The sequence below is a fragment of the Pseudochaenichthys georgianus genome, chromosome 16, assembly GCF_902827115.2.
Source record: "Pseudochaenichthys georgianus chromosome 16, fPseGeo1.2, whole genome shotgun sequence".
NCBI classification, from domain to species: Eukaryota; Metazoa; Chordata; class Actinopteri; order Perciformes; family Channichthyidae; genus Pseudochaenichthys; species Pseudochaenichthys georgianus.
Genome location: NC_047518.2, coordinates 10,540,715 through 10,562,507, shown reverse-complemented (window position 1 = coordinate 10,562,507; position 21,793 = coordinate 10,540,715). Strand labels below are relative to the sequence as shown.

The 21,793-nt window shown below is 42.5% G+C and overlaps 1 protein-coding gene across 1 annotated transcript in view; it reads left to right on the top strand.

Moving 5' to 3' along the window:
• The first annotated feature begins 204 nt into the window (after window positions 1–204).
• Window positions 205–21,793, top strand: part of LOC117461426 (TGF-beta receptor type-2-like) — a 41,952-nt gene continuing 20,363 nt past the window's right edge. The window contains exons 1-3 of the mRNA XM_034103287.2: window positions 205–496; window positions 12,330–12,474; window positions 12,580–12,773. Of these exons, the coding sequence (XP_033959178.1) occupies window positions 430–496; window positions 12,330–12,474; window positions 12,580–12,773 (406 nt within the window). The 5' untranslated portion in view covers window positions 205–429. The remainder of the gene's footprint in view (window positions 497–12,329; window positions 12,475–12,579; window positions 12,774–21,793) is intronic.

Here is a 21,793-nt window from a genome sequence, read left to right as displayed (position 1 = left end):
CACACACACACACACACACACTCAAATATAAGAGTAATTTATATTTAACAATCTTAAGTTAATATTTTCTAATTTGATACTTTGGCAACACTACTTCCTGACAAAAGCCCATTTGCAGAGAGATAGAGACAGGAAGAGAGAGAGAAACCGAAGGAGGGTGTGTGTGTGTGTGTGTGTGTGTGTGTGTGTGTGTGTGTGTGTGTGTGTGTGTGTGTGTGTGTGTGTGTGTGTGTGTGTGTGTGTGTGTGTGTGTGTGTGTGTGTGTGTGTGTGTGTGTGTGTGTGTGAGCGAGCGAGTGAGCGAGCGAGTGAGTGTGGATGGTTCAGCAGTGAGTCTCCAGCTGCTGAGCGGAGTGCAGCTCTTGGTGCAGCGGACTCTCCCCCCCCCCCCCTCGCCCCGCTGCCTCAGAGGAGAAGGAGACCGGTGAACATGGAGGGACCGCGGGGAGTTCTGTCTCTCTGCCTGCTCACTGTGCTGCTGCAGCCCGGGACTCTGGGTGAGTACCATGAACTTTATCAAGACTATGTTAGTGGCTCCGTGTTCTGACAGTAGTGTGTGTCAGCGTGTGTGAAGCAGACTGTGCGGGAGGGAACCAGGAATGCGGACAGGTGACGCAGTCAGCGGCTGACACTGTTTACCCACAGAGAGAATTAGACTTAATATCTTCCTTCCATAACATCCGGTACCAATTAATACAAGTTGTTTGCAGTTGTGGAAAAAGTATTCAAATGTCTAACTTTATTAAAAGTACTGATAAAAAGTACTTTAAAATTCAAAGGTGGAAGAAGTAGCTACTCAGACCTTGCACTTGAGTAAAAGTACAAGTACCAGAGTGTAGGAATACTTTGTTACAAGTAAAAGTCATACAATTAAAATGTTACTCGAGTAAAAGTAAAAAAGCAGGAAAGTATTGGCATCTAAATGCACTTCAAGTGCCAAAACTAAAAGTACTTATTATGGAGATTGGCTTATGATGTGTTTTGATAATGATTATTGATGCATTCATCTGTTTATCAGAGCTGGTAAAGGTGCAGCTAGTTTGAATGACTTTCTATACTGCAGGGTAGCTTGTGAATTTACTCCAGGTGGAACTAATGTCTGATTTAAGAGTTGATTATATTTCACATCATTAATCCAAATCTGTAAAGTAACTAAAGGTTCTAAATAAATGTAATGGAGTACAAGTACACGATTTACCTCTGAATTGTACTGGAGAAGAAGTACAATGTAGCAAATAATCAAAATACTTAAGTAAAGTACAAGTAGCCTATCTTACAATTGTACTTAAGAACAGTTCTTGAGTAAATCAAGCTGGTAAAAAATACAAAATTTCATCTAAAAGAAGGGTACTTAAGTGAAAGTATTATAGTACGATAAGAGTGAAATCACTTATTGCGGAAAACATTTTTTTATTATTATTTTTAAAATCTTCACATTTACGATGCTGAAACTGGGAAACATTTTTGTGGAAAACGTTCCCACTCTTGGTTTTAGCTAATCAAATGTAGTGTTTAATGGTTTCAATCTATACAAAATAATATTTTAAAATGTTTTGCTTGTGTGTCACAATCAGAATGTTTAAAGTAACTAGTAAATACATCTGTACATAAATGTTGGCAAAAGTACAAAATTGGCTTCCAAAGTGTAGAAGAGTAGAAGTATAAAGTGCAATGAAATAAAAATGCTTCAGTTAAGTGCAAGTACCTTAAATGTGTACTTTATTCGGTATTTGAGTTAATGTACTTAGTTACTTTCCACCACTGGTTGTTTGGTGTAATTGACCAGTAATGCGAGCCCATCAAAAGCAATGATGTGACATTAAAGGTGGGGTAGGTAAGTTTGAGAAACCGGCTCGAGATACACTTTTTGTTATATTCCATGGAATGCTCTTAACATCCCGATAGCAATGAATATCTTGTGCTTTGACAAAAAATCCATAAAAAAACGTCATCTGTGGAAGCCGTAGTGCTGTAAAAAGCACGACCAATCATTTTAGCCGGCCCGGCTAAAGTAACTGGATGGCCTACCTGCCTGTCAGCCTTCCATCTGTGCACAAACTTATCTCGTGCCCTCATTGGTCATGTGCGCGTTCGTGTGTGTTGGAGGAGGGGCTCTATAAGGAAGTGGCAGATTTGTCCCAGTTGTGTATTTTCAAATTCTAGCGCACTCGAGCTGGTTTCTCCAAAACTACCTACCCCACCTTTAAGTAAACTCCTTGTAGAGATACTCATCTTCGTCCTGGACCGTTCTTCTGCCTACCTTGTATCTTCACATGAACTTTTTAAAGATGTGACAAAACGCAGGTTTTTTTTATACAAATATCCTTATATTTGGTTACTTTGACATTTGTGAAAATCCTCTACTGTTCAAAATAGAGATGTTGCCCCTCATTGGCTGCATGGTGTGTGTATTGGATGTATCAGATGTTCCACCTAGTTCCACATTTCCTGCATGACCGCAGTGAGAGAGTGTTTTGGGGGATATGTGTTCAAGTCTGCTTGTCAGTGTGTGTGGCGGCTGTCCCACTTTCCCTCCTCTGCGCTCACCACATGTGTGAACAGTGGCACTGTAGCCGACTTGGCTGCTTTCCATCCGTCATACCAAACACCTCCCACTTCAACCGGCCATGAAACTTCCCCACGCTTGTGACAGGTGGGTAGATTAAGCACAGCACGACAATGACAAGCCAAATTCTGCCTTTGGTTGCCGTGAACACATAAAATCCTGAGTTGTACTCTTCTTCTCCCCTCCTCTTTCTGCTGTTAGTTCCTGCCCTCCTCCCACGGCAGGGCCTATTTTGAACCTGGAAATCCCACATACCAGAGGGATTGTGTGGCCCCACTGCTTTGTATGTGTCACAAATAGACATACAAACTTCAAACTTCCACCCTCATGCCCCCATCTGCCCACCAATACACATTAGCACACACACTCCCCGTCTGTGTTGCTCCTGCCCACCTCTGAGTGACGCATTGTTCATTCAAACATCAGGACTGTGTTATCTTAAACTTTTCTTTCTTTGTGTGCTTTCATTGATGTGGAGCTCGGGGGCTGTCACAGGACAGTTCTTCATTTCAGGGAATCTCAGTGTCTGCGCAGATGCCCCCCTGTGCTGGGACATTCCCCAATCCGGTGCTTAGCCAAAAATAGCGACTCAAGCTATTCCATCCTGTACCCATCAAAACAAAAGGCAGAAAGGGAAACAGGAGGCTGTAGAAAAGAGAAACAGATCAATGTTTTCTTTTAGGAGGCACCACACAGTTTAACCCCACTGAAGTGTCTCCATCTGATTTTGACCATATTAGTCGTCGTCCCGCGCTCTTCCCTCTTAACCCGCTTGGCTGACTCTGGGGTCAAAGAGACGAGAGAGGCAGGCTGGGATGAAAGGAACACAGTTAGGAGGAATGAGAGGATTGTAGGCAAGTTGGAGAGACTGAGTTGTAGTGGGATAACTTTAAGGAGCGGAGGGAGGGGGGCTGAGCCGCCTGCTGGGGCAGTTATGTAGCCCCGCGCAGCCTCCTGCCAGTTGTCTACCCTCATTTCTCTGACAGGGCGAGACCGGAGAGAAGAACCATTCTTATTTCCACAGATATTTCATTGCATTGCTCCAGAGGAGGGTCAGTGTAGCTTCACATATTTATTAAACTATGGAATGTGGACACCTTAACTAAATAAATGCTAAGAAATAGATGATACATAAAAAGGCTCCTGCTCACAACAGCTAGAGGGCATAAATACAGTACTTACCTCTAAAATACTGTTATTTTGGTTACGCTATATCAAATAACTCATGATATTATATTAATGATATTATGCACCCATGGCACAACATGACACACAGTGATTGTTTAAATCCTGGGAAAGGACTTTACTATCTCCTGAATAATTAGCTGGAGATGCATTGAGATCATCTGCAGCACATCTCCATGTGTTTCAGATACGGTGCAGCAGGGGAGCAATATGCTTCTAATGTGTGTCTAAACTTCCAGTCATTAAACACGAGAGAGAGTAACCTGATTCCTTTGCGTCACTTCAGGGTTACCTCTATATCAAATGCAATGCCAATACATTCAAGAGAAAATAAATAACAATTAGATGTTTTTTAGTTCAGTGTTTTATGTACAGTAAGGCAACAGAACAATGTGACCTTAGAAAAGAAGAAACCAAAATATTTAGGATAAAAAAATATTGTATTGATCGGAAAACCTGCCTTTCATTCAGCATATTCAGGCAGTAGCTTGTACACCAACAAGGAAACACATGAGCACATACTACGGTTTAAAAAAGCAGAAATAAAATCTGAGCTGACAGAAAATGCTCCGTTTTAGTTTAATACACACAGTTTTTTAAATGTACCAGCAATATGATTTTATGTAACTGTAATGGAATACATTCACCTTGTTATCCTGATTACGTAATCCTGTTACATGTAATCTGTTACTCTCCAATGATGAACCTTTCAGTGACACTGACCTACAGTACACCTGCCTAGTAGCTACTGTGCAGATTTTACACTTTTCCTTTCACATTGGATCAGCCTGCCGCAGAGTTTCCTGTGTGCCCCCCCTCACTTTGAGCTCACTTCCTCAGTGGATTTCCAGGCACTGAGGATGTGAGGGGAGGGAATTCAGCTGTTAGCAATGCTGCTACTGTAACCGTCATTCTGATGTACTTAGCATTGCTGTTTCAGTACATTTACTTTTTGTTGTATAAATGATAATGATATATCTTTGTACACTAAGTTGGCAATGAGTCCTCTCCTATCCCCTACTCCTCAAGGTGTACATATTCTACGACCATATTTTATATGAAGGATACAACTAGGTCAGCAGCTCTTTTAAAGCCTTTAGTGTTTCTCCTTTAGCATTGTTGATAGAAGGGATCGACAGTTCTTAGATTAGAACGTCATGAAAGGAAGATATCCATTAGTAGTAGATGGAGAATGTGGGGGTTTCCATGAGAATATTTTGGCAGCAGTTAAGCCAGCATTTTTAAGGTGCCAAAAATGATTCAAGACATTGTGCAATAAAAGATTAATATTTTTCCTCACATCTTCGAAACAAACGAAACAGTTTAGTTCTCTTAAGCATAAAGATAACAAAACAAAAACATCTGACAGTTAGTGCGCTACAGAATGTGTCTGCATGTAAAACAACCAGAGCCAGGGAGCAGTGTCAGTCACTGCTTAAGAACTCCAATCAATGCATTTCAGTTCAGCTGAATTGGCCACCATGTTGTAAACAGCCAAATCCAAGGCCCACCTACCAGCTGGATCAAAAAGACATATTTTAAATCAACACTTTATATCCATCTGCCACCGGTCTTAATTGTACTGCAGTAAATTCTACTAAGATGACACTTCAGTTATTATCATAAATGTCAAACTGATTGAGTAAAGAGAGTGGGTGTTTGATTCTACAGTTAGCCACTTAACCATGTTGAGGGGGCTTCTTCTCTCCAACAACAAGAGCGTTGTGCTACCGCTAAATCAATTGACATGGCAGCGCTGTTTAACCCAACCAGAGGAGGGTTGACTCATGAATTCTCCTTCCTGATGTGTGCACATGTACACATTCTCCTTTGAGGTAACACTGCTTCTGTCTATGTGTACAGTCTATTATGAGACATGTGTGTTTTTGTGCATTAAGCACAGTTCATATCATTTCAAGACACATTCCATCTCACAGTCCAGATGAGGGCGGGATCCTGAGTGTGAAATAGCAGAGCGCTAACACCCACACACAACCTCAGACACACACCCTGCTGGTGTAATGCAGCAGAGTGCCACAGACACTGCATGAATGTGAGTGAGTAACAGGGAGAGTACCACAGTGAGCTCAATAATACTTTCATGGTGTTCTTTAGAGATGCACCAATTGCAATTTTCTTGGCTGTTACGGAAAAGTCAGACTTGCCCACTTGTTTTTTTAGGAAAAGAAGAAAAGGAATACAAATTGACATTGTACAAAAACACTTTTTTTTCCACATAAAATAGAACATTTTCAAATGTAAGTTTCTCATTATTATTTACAAACCATTAAAACAGCAGCAAACAACCGTGTGCTTATAATTAAATATATAAAGGAGCTGAAAAGACAATACAAAGTCAAAATGTTGCACTGTTATTGCTCACAAGTTTACAGACAAAACAACGGAGTTCTCTTAGTCGAGTTTTCACCACATGAACAACATGCTAACCGTATTAGCAGAAGCCTGCTAATAACCTTATAGTAAGTGAATACGGTTTCTGCTATTGCTACATTGAATGCTAGCAATATTATTAGCTGAAAGCTACTTCCAAAGCTAATTTGCCTTCACACCATCCTGGATGCTAGCATTCAGCTAATGTTATTAGCATAAGGCTAGGGTTTGTGTAAAGACACATTTTCTCTGGAAGACCTGAAGGAAAGAGGCAACAAAAATGTAAGGGGTCATTTTGTCCTTAAAGATTGAAGAGAGCAGTTCCAGGTTTGCATGTTCTTTTAATAGATAGAAATATTGGTTAATTTACACATTTATTCTGTCTTCTCGCCTGAGTAAAAGTGGTTTTCTCCACTATGCTAAATGCTTTGAGAATGAAAGTTTGGTGATGTGTACTCCGCGAAGGATGTGAGTAGGATTGAGTAGAATGTATTGAATGAGTTGGATTTGAGGTTTGTATCATGAAGAATGTGTAATTACAAATAGCCGGTTGATGTCTGTCTGTATTGTAGTCTGATGTCCATTTGTTTGCTGGTATAGAACTAGTATTCTCGTGAGAAAAGAGTTTGAACAATTGTGCTAATAGGTTTAATAGTATAGGAGAGGAATGTTTGGTTTTAGTTTGGAGGTGTGTGGCGCAGTGGATAGTGCGTTGGTGTTCGGATCAGGGGAGCACAGGTTCAAACCCCACTGCAGTCAGCATGTCGTTGTGTCCCTGAGACACGTCACCCCAAATTGCTCCTGTGGGGATTGCCCACAGTACTGAATGTATGTAAGTCGCTTTGGATAAAAGCGTCTAACAAGTGACATGTAATGTAATATTAGTTATGGCCTCTTTCAACTCTGTACTTGAAGGGACGAACGTGGGGTTATGGTAGCTGGGTGTCGAGGCAGAAGGAGAGGAGGTTGAGCAGATCATTTGCTTTCCACCAGGCAGGGAACATGGATTTTTATAGTATTGGATTTAAAGTAATTGAGTGTCTTTACTGATGATCTAATTTATGAATGCTATGTGCTGAGTGAGTGATGGAAGTTTGGTGCTCCGCCATCAATTTTGGAAAGTGTACTTATATGGTAGTATTATCTCTGCTGTTACTCCAGTTGTGCCCCTGACCACTATCTCCCACTCCTGTGCAACTTCAAGAAACCAGTTGACCGAGTCAGCCAAAGGCTTATCATCTTTCCTCACCACACCTTAAATGCACCATTTTCCAGTGTCCAGTGGTCTCGAGTCTGTCCAATACTGTGCTGCATTTCTTTACACATTAAGGTTTCCAGATCAATCCTGGTCGTTAACGTGTTAACGTTGACAGCCCTAATAAGGCGGGTGACAGTTTTGCACACACAGTGTCAGAAAGAACAAGAATATCAGTGGTTAAATCACACCATCTCAAGGCTAAGTTAGTGGTTGAAATGAATACAAAGCTGCAGTTTGAAAGTTGAAAAGACGCCATTGAAGGTCTGGAATGACTCTTAAGAGGACCAAGACCAAAACGCACCCTTCCTCAGACAGCGGAGAGGGAAACCCAGCCCTCACAGGCGAAAGCACACTTTGACTTTTCATTTTGGATGCTCTGAGCTGCAGTGTGTTTTATTGCTGCAATAAGGATTCAGTCTTGAATCTGACTGCATGGACTTCTTAGAAATTAGTCAGTATCTAGGAAAACATCTTAATTTATCTGGATTGATTGTTTCATTTTGCAGAACATATCCTTTAAATCTTGATACAAGTAGCAACTCATCTTTTAACATGACTTGTTTCTGCAAAGCGGAGTTTGTTTTGGTGGACCTGGAGGGGTGCTGGTTTGCATTTGCCCTTCATTATATAAACTACCCTCCGCCGGTGAAGTGTGAAGGAACATCCTTCAATGTTATTTATTAACTTCATTTACTTTTGAAAAGAAATGGATAAGAAAGACACAACTTCCATGTGATGTTAAGAAAACTTACAGTGAGGCAATGTGCTGGTAAAATTCAATGTGCTAACTTATTCAAAGAGGGTTCAAGTTGTAGTAACTAGTGCTGCTGTAGATCACTCATTGCTTAATCGACAGTAACGGTACGTCCACACAGCAGCTTTTCAAAAATCTTGAAAATCTTGGAGCTGGTCTGACAGCTTGGGGATTTTTTGCGAGCAATGCGACCGCCCCTGCGAAATGAACCATGGTAGACCATGGTAGAACATGGTTCATTTAACCATGGTATAACCATGGTTGACCATGGTAGACCATGGTTGGGATATGGCACCATGGTCTACCATGGTCACAATAAACCATGGTCTACCATGGACATAAACCATGGACTACCATGGTCTACCATGGTCATAAACCATGGTCTACCATGGACATAAACCATGGTCTACCATGGTCTACCATGGACATAAACCATGATCTACCATGGACATAAACCATGGTCCACCAGACTGGAAATAATATAAATTAATACAAGCTTTTCAATAGTTTCAAGCATTTCATTTTAAAATATTTGTATAGATCATGTTAATTGCACTTAATTTCATCTACAGTACACTGTCACTCTATAGTTACACACACACTCATTAAATGCTCATTAAACAGTAGGTGAAAATGTATAGACTATTTTATATACATTCATCAGGTGGCGGTGCCTGCATGAGCCTCATTAGAATGATTGTCGACCATGGTTTGTGTCGACCATGGTTTCTTGAGACCATGGTTCAAATATTGAAATGGTTGACCATGGTTTCTGGAGATGACATTGTGACCATGGTAGGCTGACCATGGTTGACCATGGTAGACCATGGTTTCTTCCCCATGGTACTGTGACCATGGCAGGCTGACCATGGTTGACCATGGTGGACCATGGTTTCCGGAGTTGACATTGTGACCATGGTAGACCATGGTTGGTTGACCATGGTACTGTGACCATCATGGTATTTTGTGGTCAACCATGGTATTACCATGGTTGGCAATGGAATACCATGGTTACGTTTCGCAGGGGCAACAACCAATCACATGAATCTCCCGCCCCCGACATACAAAGCAAAAAACCCCGGAGATTTTATGCGAGCAATATATATATATATATATATATAAACTCCCCAAACAGGCGAAAACCTACCAGTTTCACCCACTGTCTCTGCCACCTCCCTCCATGCCTGGTTCCTCCTCAACTTTTGAATCCTGGAAATCTTCGCTTCGCTCCCCCACAATGCAGTTCGGCGAAAAGCGAGGCAAAGTGACGTCATCCCCATTCAAAGTCAATGGGCAGAGAAGCGTTAGAAGCGGTGGAAGTTTCGTCTAAAGCTGCTGTGTGGACGTACCGTAAAGCCCATGAACGCCTTCCACTTCTTTCAGTAAGAATACAAAAAATCATTGAATCAAGCTAAAGTTTGAGGCAGCAGTGGCTCAGTCTGTAGGGACTTGGTCTTGGAACCAAAGGGTCGCCGGTTCACGTCCTGATCGGACAAAAATAATAATTGAGTGAGCTGATAGCTGGAGAGGTGCCAGTTCACCTTCAAGGCCACTGCCGAGGTGCCCATGAGCAAGGCACCTGGCAGCGTCTCTGCTCTGCCACCTCTACTATCTGCATGTGGTTGTGTGTGCATGTATATATCCTCTGTATTTGTGCATGTATATCCTCACCTGTGTGTGTAAAACACAACAGAGTGGGGAAAGACATTTCCTTGTAAGGGATGAATAAAGTACGTCGTCTTCTTCTTCTTCTTCTTCAAGGTAGTGGAACCAGTGTCAGCTGTTTATTTCAACCAGAGCTGTAGTAGAAGCTGATAGACATTGCACAGTGCTGGAAGGAATTCAGTGTACTGCTCAGTGGAGCTGAACAAGGGCAGACGTTTGGCGTCATGGTGGCTTAAACTCAGACCTCCCAGCTGAATTGAAACCCCCCTTTTGCACCTGGATACTACACACAGGGCTTCCATTTCATCCTGTAAGTCCTTTGAACACACCGGCCACATGGTAAAAGCTTCATTTCCAGGCAGGCATTAAAAGGCATATATCTATAAGACTGAGAGGCTAAGAGGACTTCCTGGGTTTCTCATGGGGGCTTTGAGTTAACAGGCAGTTCTGAACAGGTCTCAGACCAGAGGGTGATCACAGAGGCAGCGCAAGCCATGCTAAAGAGAATGATGACATTGCCAGTCAGCATGTGACCCATTGTACCACATGCAATACCTCTCAAGCAGCCAGGGCAATAAAGAGATAATGTAAATGTGTCAAAGGGATAGCTATTATAAGGATGGTTTAAGCTATATTTATGTATATTTAAGCTACTTTGGGTGTCAACATTTATTTAGGAATTCTTGTAAACTGTACCGAAAATAATGTTTGTGCGGTTCCGTGACCGTCTCCCCTTCGCTTAATGAATGATAATGGTGCCAGTTAGTGATTGCTAACTCACCAACAAGTCCTGCCAAGATACTATCAGCAGGTGATACCCTGCACACAGCAGACCATGTTGATTCCCGACATGCATAGGCTATAGGCCTATATATTTCATTTTACATACTTTTTTAATCTTATCCTATTATTTTTTATATTTATAATTACTTGCACTTTTTGCAAACCAAACAACACATAACTTACGTAGCTGTGAATGAAAATGCTACCGTGTACAAAGCAGAGGACACCAGTAGATGTGTTAGCTTGCGGAATCCCGTTAGCTCGTGGCTAACTGCTGCTCGCTCTGGTTATATGAAGTCTTTTAGGGAAGCGCTTGCGTATTTAATGTTAAAATGAAAGAGTCCCATTTTTAGAGAGTCATCAGATGCGGCGCTGGTCTGCGGTGGCGGGCTTCCAGCAGGCCGTTGCTGCGCTCTGCCGGCTGTGAACACCGGAGCTGTGTCGAAGCATAGCGAACATAGAGTTCTGGTTGTATTGCAATGACATCATAGGTCACATACTACAGTAAATACTGTACATTGAATCTTCAGGCGGAATGTACCGCATTTCTGAGTGCAGAGACAGGAAGTGGTTGTTTAGGATAATGGGAACAAAAGATCAATGGCTTAGTTGCCATGAGGAGAAGTTCCAAAAATGAGAGGAAAGGTCATTTCCATTTCTAAGTCTGAGCCTATTTTAGAATTATGTCTAATTACCCTGAGGTCATTTCAAACCTTTCATATTTGTAGACTTCCCAGTTGACAGATTTGTTCATTTATCCCTACGTTCCGAAAAATCTAAAGCATTTACAAAAGACCATGTAAATGATAAATGCATAAATAAAACATTGATTGATGTTTTTTCAGAGAAAACTTTTGCAGTCTTTTGGAAGACTTTTTTGAAGATTATTTTGGATTATGCATCTAAAGTAGTTTTGATGTGAAAAAGTGCTGTAGCTTGGCACAGTCTGCCCATCAGCTGTGGCTTTCACTGTTGGTGGTTTGGTGTGGTTGTTGCTTAGTTTTGTATGGCTAAATGTTTTCCTTTAGGCCTACAGCACATGTAAGGTTGTTGATACAGTCACAGTGCAGCTCGATGATGGTTTGTGGCTCCGCTGTCTGTGTTGACATGTGTTGCTCCAGACCTAGTTACATCCGGGTAGCTAATGCTTTACTGTTGTTCCAACCCACTGTGTGCTTTACAGTATATCGTTTAGAATATCATACATACTAGGTCTATTAAACATAGACCTACTATTGTTCTTAAATGTCTTTTGCTTTTAATCTGTAAAGCACTTTGAATCGCCACGTGCTGAAAAGTGCTATAAATAAAATTGCCTTGCCTTGCCTTGCCTATAGGTCAAATCTTTCCCTTGAGAATTAGTTTACAAGAATGTTCTCTGATTTGTTTAACATGATGCACACAACTTCCATCCAATTGGCGACTTTGTGTATAACTTGGATCCCAAGCTTTAATTAGCATGAATGGGCTCAGCAAGTTTCATGGCAATGTAAGAAATAAAAATCGCTACTTCCTTTTTACCTGATGTTGTTTCATACCTTTCGTTCTGTGACACACATGGACTTTTGATGTCATGTTACAGATCAGTCACACAAATAGTCTCCCTTGCTATATATATTCATCAACCTGTCAACATATGTCTACCTCTAGCCAGAGCAAGAACTGCCATTACATTGCTGATAACAGAACTTGCCTGAATCCTGATGTGTGTATGTGTGTGTTCTGCAGGTATGCCCCCTTTATACCCTATGAGTCAGCTCTGTATGTTCTGTGATCTGGAGCTGTCCACCTGCAGTGGCACTGGCACCTGCATGTCCAACTGCTCCATCACATCCATCTGTGACGACAGCAACGAGGTCTGTGTCTCGATCTGGTAGGTACCTGAGAGCAGAAAACTGCCTTTAACTCTTAGATGTGATTCACTATATATGATATATATAGTTTTAACCATTACATCCGTGCTCTGTCTGTCTGTTAGGAGGAAGAATGAGACAGGCTTCTCCATTGAAACCCTGTGTCATGACCCGTCCAAGCCGCTCTATGGTGTTATGCTGGAAGACTACAACAGCTCCACCTGTGTGATGAAGGAGAAGAACACAACGAGTGGAATGGCTCACTTCTGCTCCTGCACTGACGAGGAGGAGTGCAACGACAACATGTTATTCTCTCCCAGTGAGTGCATGAAACAAATGCCTTGTATTTACTTTTTTACCCCTGATCTTCTTTTCGAGTCATTTATTATTGTTGCTTTTGTTGTACTTGATTTTGCAATGTTCCTCTTCACCGCTGTCTGGTAGAGAGTTGGGGAGTTCGTCAGCTACACTCGGTGAATGAATGCTTTGCAAGTAAAATCACCACAAATAAAAATAATAATGCGTTTTCTGGAAACTCAAATAAACTTTAAAGAGTACAAAATCATAATTAAAACAACACTCTTACAATATATAAAACATAACATTATTTACAAATTAAAAGCAGTTCTGAAAAGGTGAGTTTTGATTTTTGATTTGCACATTGGGAGTTTGGGGCAGTCACAGCAGAGTCCTGCACGGGTCTGATTTTCAAGACCCGCTCCCGCCCCGCACCCGCGACGTGCAATACCGAACCCGCCCCGCTACCCGCACATATTGCCAATTAGTTCCGCAACCCGACCCGACCCGCCCCGTCGGCACAAGATCCGCAACCCGACCCGAACCCGCATAGCCTAGCCCAGAGGTGCCCAGTACGTCGACCGCGGTCGAGGGGCAATGCTGGGAGATCGCGAGTCATTCATAAAAAAAAAAAATCCAGCTCCGTTAAAATAGACAAAACAGGTTTTGATCCCTCCTCCCTTGGCCTCCCTGCCACTTAATTCAGGAGTTTACTTGATTGACAGAAAAATCGACCTATCGCTTTCCAGTCTTTTAACCCTGAATGCAAAGCGATACAAAATCAGTCAAGTGCCGGGAAAACTCAAATTAAATTAAAGAGACAAACAAGAGACAAACAACAAAATGAGTGCGGGACGTACTTGCCAACCCTCCCGATTTTCGCGGGAGACTCCCGATTTCATTGCCCTCTCCCGGTTTCCTCCCGGGGTCATATTTCTCCCGCAGTTCTCCCAATTTCTGACAAAATCAGATTTACTCAGGACTGTTTCCACTCGGACTTTAATACAGCTACACCATTGTTTGGTTTCCATGGTAACACGTCTCTTTAGTAGCGCACGTAACTGAAAGTCTGAGAGGGTGAGGCAGATAGTCACAGAAAACAGAACAAGAATCGACAACTCGACCCTCTGCTCACTCCTTTCCTGGTACAGGTCCAGCCCACACATATGCGTGCACTTACAACTACAATAAGCATGGTAGTTAATGTTAATCCAATACAGCCCCCCCCCCCTCCCGCGGTGGTATTGAAATCCACCCGATTTCTGAGGTCTCAAGGTTGGCAAGTATGGTGCGGGACCGAGCAAGAAGCTAAAGACATACCACTTCCACCCAGAATGGGAGGAAGAATATTTTGTTGTGATGTCACATTCAAAGGTTATTTGCCTTATGTGTAAAGCAAGCGTCGCTCTGCCAAAGAAAGGTAACGTGGAGAGGCATTATCGGAGTGGTCACAAGGCATATGACAGCGACTTCCCTCTGAGTAGCGAGTTGAGAAAGAGAAAGGTCATGTATTATTGCTACACAAACATTATCTCGCAGTCTTAGTGTCGCCAACTCGTTTCTAATATGCAAAAAGACAAACAAATGCGTCTCTGGTCGGTGTATTTTTTATCTTTCCGATCCCGACTAGATCTCTCTCCCCCCGTCTGTGTGCGAGGGGGGCGGGGCAGTTTACACACACGCAGCTGCTCCATGCAGCAACACACGGTGGGGATGGCGGAGAGAAGCGCTCCAAGGTGTGGTTAAATGTTACCCGTCTTGAAGTGGACAATGCTCGTTGCCAATAGTGTTTAGCATGTGAGGGCGGTAACACGAGCAATTTGTCTAAACATTTATCAAAAGTGCTCCTCATCCAGACGGAGGAATGCACCGGGTTCCACTGTCTTTCTAGCAGCTCTGTAGCCCCCCCATCCACGAGTAACGTTTCCACATCAGGTATTATGTATGCTAGCAGCAACACACAGAGTTAACTACATTATACAAGCATGGGTTAATGATTAGAGGTAACTGAGTTATTTATTTTGTTAAAGTTTCAGCTATTCTGTTTACAGTTCTGTCATCACATTATTTAATACGATTTGTTAAAACATTGTTGTTTCTTTTGATGTGAAATATTATTTATTTAATTTAAATAAAAAGCAATGTCAATTTTATAAACAATTTGTTAAGTTAATTTAATAATATATGTATTTTTTAATCAGGTATTCATCTTTATTGTCTTCATTGTTAGTTTCCACATGCCTAAAACAACCTCAAGCTAAATCTAAAAGTTGACGGCTAAATAAGAGCGTTTGAGAAATTGTGCAAGGCATACAGTAATAGTCCGAATAGTCGATTAATCGTTTCATTAATCGATAGATTAATCGATTATCAAATGAGTCGTTTGTCGCAGCCCTATTGTAGTTATCCCATGTATAAATAAAACGTGTTATTCAGCAACCCTTGCAATTTGGGATTTTATTTTTGGTTGGTAATAATAATAATTACTTACATTTATTATAGCGCATTATCAATGACTCAAAGCGCTTTACATATACACACATTGCACATCATACATGCAATGGTCAGATACTGTGGACAATACCCACAGGAGCAAGTTCAGGTGTAGTGTCTTGCCCAAGGACCCACCGGCTTTACAGACGCAGCAGCGGCGGGTTTCACCCCTTGATCTGATGATCATTGCACAGCGCACTGCGCCACAGCATCCATCTTCACGCCTCGAGGTCATCGAGGCGCTTTTACAAGTATACATTGGTATTATACATGTACTGTGGACAATAACCACAGGAGAAAATCCGGGTGAAGTGTCTTGCCCAAGGACAAAACGGCCTGACGCAGTGGCGGCGGGAGCGGGTTTCGAACTGGAGTTCCCCAGCACTCCCCCTTGATCTGATGATCGGATGCACAGACCACTGCGCCACCCGCCCCAGACCTAGACCTCAGTGAGCTGGTCATTTCAAAAGTAGCTCACCAGCCAAAAAAGTGTGGGCACCCCTAGCCTATATATGAGCAGTGAAAACGTGCAATTATTAACACATGCAGTTGCATATTTGTCTCAAAAAGCGTGGGATGTTGGTTCTTTTCTCCATCTAGGAACCAAAAGCCTCCCAGATGTTGGATTTCGCTCTTAAGGAAGTGTTATTGAAAATGTTGTATTCTCCATAGAGAGCTTCACCTCAACCATTTCGAATGTGGCGCTCTCAGCAGCAGATTGATGCGCTGCAGAGGTTATGATTATGCGCGGTCGCGCAGGGGAGAAGTCTGAGGATTTAAACATTAAACTAAATTATTATTATTATTATTATATATTTATTATGCAATACCCGCGACCCGACCCGCATCATCTTTGTTTTACCCAGAACCGAACCCGGAAAAAAGCGTTTGAAAAAATACCACCCGCGAATCACCTTTTTTGCGGGTCACCCGTCGGGTACGGTGCTTCGTCCAATGAGGTAATGACAGGAGGTTGGCTTCTGCGGAGCGGATGCAGCAGGAAGGAGTGTGGTGTTGGAGCAGGTCTGTGAGGTAGAAGGGGCCTGGTGTTGGAGCAGGTCTGTGAGGTAGGAGGGGCCTGGTGTTGGAGCGGGTCTGTGAGGTAGGAGGGGCCTGGTGTTGGAGCGGGTCTGTGAGGTAGGAGGGGCCTGGTGTTGGAGCGGGTCTGTGAGGTAGAAGGGGCCTGGTGTTGGAGCAGGTCTGTGAGGTAGGAGGGGCCTGGTGTTGGAGCGGGTCTGTGAGGTAGGAGGGGCCTGGTGTTGGAGCGGGTCTGTGAGGTAGGAGGGGCCTGGTGTTGGAGCAGGTCTGTGAGGTAGGAGGGGCCTGGTGTTGGAGCAGGTCTGTGAGGTAGGAGGGGCCTGGTGTTGGAGCAGGTCTGTGAGGTAGGAGGGGCCTGGTGTTGGAGCAGGTCTGTGAGGTAGGAGGGGCCTGGTGTTGGAGCAGGTCTGTGAGGTAGGAGGGGCCTGGTGTTGGAGTGGGTCTGTGAGGTAGGAGGGGCCTGGTGTTGGAGCAGGTCTGTGAGGTAGGAGGGGCCTGGTGTTGGAGTGGGTCTGTGAGGTAGGAGGGGCCTGGTGTTGGAGCAGGTCTGTGAGGTAGGAGGGGCCTGGTGTTGGAGCAGGTCTGTGAGGTAGGAGGGGCCTGGTGTTGGAGCAGGTCTGTGAGGTAGGAGGGGCCTGGTGTTGGAGCGGGTCTGTGAGGTAGGAGGGGCCTGGTGTTTGAGGGCTTTGGAGGTAAGGAGAAGGATCTTGAAATGAATGTGTTGGGGGACGGGGAGCTAGTGGAGGTCCTGCAGGACAGGGCTGATGTGGTCAAGGGAGCAGGTGTGGGTGAGGAGACGGGCGGCAGAGTTCTGAATATACTGGAGGTTATTGAGGAGTCTGGATGGTGTACCATGGAAGATTCTGTTGCAGTAGTCTAGATGAAATGAGAATCATTATATTTATTTCAAGGAATAATTCTTAGTGATGCACTCACATACAATTCTCTATGTCATTGCACTCTTTTATTTGTTTTTACTGTGGACAGTTTAGAATGAAAATGAATATCCAAACATGATTCCCTGGTGTTTTCTGATGGAGAAAAATTACGTTTGTTGTCCACAGCTGACGATAAAATGACTGGACTGCTTTCTGCGGATTGATATGACCTTGATTAGCAACAGTCTGTTCTACTTAGCAACAGTCTGTTAGCGGAAACAAGTAGACCTCTGGAATGTCCAAGTTGACCAGAGTTGAATATTCAACAAAGCTGTGTAATAATCCAGGACTAAAAACATGCAATATTTCTTAAGTAACATCTTTAAATTACACTGAATTAGAATAAAGTACAAGTGTGTGATCGTGGTATTAAAATAATGACTACCAACAGTGAGTCTCCCTGAGAGACACACACACACAATTAGGGGATTTGTTGAGAGTAAAAATCTCTGAGAATATGGCAGACGTATCCTAAAAGTATGTATGTGATATGTTTTACAGCTGCAATGAAGGTTTTATTGTGACTGACTTCAGCGGGAGAAATCAGACACATTATTTTAACTACAGACACTTTCAACTAACCTAATAAAGACTAACTATAAAATCAGCGGTGTATTTGTTCAAACACCTGTACTGCCAACAACAGCAGAGCGACACATCTCCACCCTTTCCTCATACTTCAGGTGTAAATGAGTAACCAGGTGAGTACCTTATTTCACTCTTTCAACCGTCATCTTCTTACTCCATCCCCTTCCTGCCTCTCTGACGTAGTCCTCACCCACTGATGAGGAAACTGTTTATTTTGCGCGTGGAGCTGCTCATGCATTTCAGATGCTGGTGTTAGTTTCTGAGGTCCTGTTGTGGTTGCTACTGTGTTGAGGAATGACTGGTGACTGCACGTTTGTGTCATCACAAACAGGAAGTGGAAAAGTAGTGTTTGCATCACAAGTAAACAACGTGCAGCGGGGGTGTTCCGATCTGTGTTTGGCTGCTGCAGAGCAGAGCAGAAAAATGGGCTGTATCACACCATTTGGTGTGTGCGTGCGTGCGTGCGTGCGTGTGTGTGTCTGTGTGGGTGTGTGTATACAGGGACGTGCACAGACATTTGGAGGGGCTATTGCTCTAAACTGGAAAAAGGGCCTTTTGAAAATTCTCACATAAACTCATAAAATAAAAACACAACACTGTCATTGCAAGTGACACTCAGTTGACTTTTATGTCCAACTGCTAAATTCATTATTCAGGCACATTTTTTGTTGCGGTCCATATCTCATTAAAATATCTAATGTTAGTAACTATTAAAGAAACAATGGGGACAATTCTGTTTTAATGTAGTTTTACCGTTGTTACTGCTGTGCAGACATAGGCTACTGATAACATAGCTCTTAATTACCTTTTTAAACTCACTAATTAATTAAACCAGTTCAATATGCATTATTCTTATCATTCTTTATGAGCGTAGTAACGGTAAGGTAATTACTTATTTATTATTCCATAACTTAATAACAGAGATGGTCAAGCTAAAGTGTAGACATGGCAGAAATCCTACAATAAAGCGGGACAGTGAAGTGTTCTCCGTGAGAGGGCGATCAAGAAAAGAGAGCGAGGGTGAGGGAGTTCACGGAGCAGAGTAAAAGACACAGAAATACAGAAGCACAATAACAAGTATATTTAGGTGTTTTTTTTGTAAGTAACCGACGGTGTCAAGAGGAAGTAAAGTCCCCTGGTTTGTCCCCTATACTCTAATGGGCAGGAGCCAGGGCAGGCGTTTGGTGTGATCACCATAGGGCAGTGTTTCTCAAACTTTATCACACCAAGGACCACTTAACCAATAAAAAAACACTCGCGGACCACCTAACTCCACAAATATCCAAAATTGCATCGTTTTTCTAGAACAGATTACAAATCGCCTGAAAATGGTAGGCTACAAACAAGTGGCAGCAAGTGGGATGAAGGTGTTGCGCTGGGATATATCATGCAATTGAAAGTGAAACTTTGGCGCGCTCCATTGCGGAGATATTCCCGCGAGAGTGCGGAAAACTTAAATGTATTTATTTATTTCAAATGTGAAATGTTACCAATATACTCGCGGACCACCGCGGTGGTGGCGAAGTCCATATGGACTTGGCTTGGCAACTGGAAGGTCACCTGTTCAAGTCCTGGCAAGACCAAGTGCTACCGAGGTGTCCCTGAGCAAGGCACCGTTCCCTAAACTGCTCCCCGGGCACCGTTCAAAATGGCAGCACACTGCTCCTAACACTAGGATGGGTCAAATGCAGAGAAAAAATTTCCCCACGGGGATTATAAAGTATATCAAAATCAAATCAAAATTTATTCTTTAGTAGTTTCTAACATTAGATATTTTAATGAGATATGGACCGCAAAACAAAACATGTCCCTGGTTTTCATTTTAAAAATCAAGTCACCGAATGCAAGTAGTTGCCTTAGCTTATTTTGTTATGAGATGATGATGTGAATTACTGTTCAAATTAGTTAATGTAACAATCGTTTTGGTCTTATATTTTTTTTCGGGGGGGGGGGGCTTTTTCCAGTTTAGAGCAATAGCCCCTCCAAATGTCTGTGCACGTCCCTGCCTCTAGTGAACACGAGTGAGGTAGACTCGATACCGTCGACCATCATATCCTGAAGCAGAGGCTGGCCAGTATTGGCATATCTAGCCATGCAGTGGGGTTCCAGTCTTCCAAGACCCGACCGGACAAAAAGACGTGCTGCAAGCGACGAAACATACTACCAACACATTGCTTTCAAAATCATTCCGTGTGACACGAAAAAAAAAAAGGGGGAAATCGTGATGGTGAACACAAATCAATAGATTAAATGTCGTGAGACTGGGTTGGATTATATTGTGAGTCTTGTAGTAACAAATGCAGCCACCAAATTATCTTCTTTTTGACCAGATGTCATAAAATGTATGTGTTGCAGTTATGTTATTGTATTAGCTTTTGCTGCAATTCAAGCAAAACATAAGGATGTGAACACCAAACCTGAACTCTTCAAAATAAAATGGTGGCAAATTAAGTAATAATATTTATGTCTGTCAATCTTCATCCCTGAAACACACACACACACACACACACACACACACACACACACACACACACACACACACACACACACACACACACACACACACACACACACACACACACACACACACACACACACACACACACACACACACACACACACACACACACACAGCCCTGAGGGTTTGGGTTGCTGTTCCTTCCTCCCATTGAGGACGCATGCAGGAAGTCCTTGTTTGTTAATGGACCGCTGCCATGTCTTATTCCTCTTCACATGCCTCACATTGTTCGCCCCCAGCATCACATTCTCATGGTGTGCATGCAGTAGTGTTTGCGCTCTGGGTTTATTGCGTGAGAGCCACACTTGTGGAATCCGATGCGTCTAAATGAGTGTGTTTGTGCTACAACTCTCATGGTGCGGAGGGGGACATTGTGATCCCACAGGAGAAACACTAACAGGGATTGTTGGTTTTAAACGGGCTGCCCAGTGGAGGCCTTGGAGGTTAATCATTGTCCGAACCCAACGGTTTGACAACCATAAACCTCTGGGAGCAAGAGGCAATATGTTTGGGATTCTGGTGTAGCTAAAAGATCATCTGAGCCAAGACTTCCTCCCACGTGAGCCAGTCAATTGTTATCAATCAATTAGCAACTTGAGATGTGAGAATGAATTCGGAGTTAGGAGACGAATGTGTCACACACCGGATTGTGTTACAGGAAGCCAATTTACAAGAAGATGAAAGCAGAGCTGATGTTAATCAAAGCATCAAAGCAATTTCTCTTTTATTTATTTTAATCTAAAATGGATGACCTTACCAAACCAGATGTATAAAGTATTGTATTTAGATTCTCATTATGATAATGATTCTGATCTGAAATACACTGTTGCATCACACAACAGCCCGGTATCAATTTAAATTCAACAGAGGTTGCAATTAAATTCCAGTATATGAGAATTAATGTACATAGTTTCTTGGAATCTTAGGAGGGGAGAGCATCGAGACAAACAGCTGGTGGAGTACACTCTCCAGTAAACCTTTATGAATAAAGAGATGAGGAGCCGAACCTCAATAGAATTCACCATCCTTCATGCACGTCTAAAGAAGACATATTATGCTATTTTTCTTTTTTTACTTCTTTTTTATTGAGTCAGGCACAATGAGTTTACATTTATACAGTCAATATTTTTATTTATTTTTCCCCTTTCCCTCCCTCCCGGTCCTAGCTAGTAAAATAAATAACTAACTAAATAAATAAGATAGATACCTGTATAGGTTAAAGTAATATAGAAGATAATATTAAAAGAAAATGTATAGATAAGGGAATAAAGAATAGTAACAGTAATACTTGTACCCATATACTCATATGTATACCCACATGTACACATGCACATACATACACGTACCTACCTACATACATACATACATACATACATACATACATACATACATACATACATACATACATACATACATACATACATACATACATACATACATACATACATACATACATACATACATACA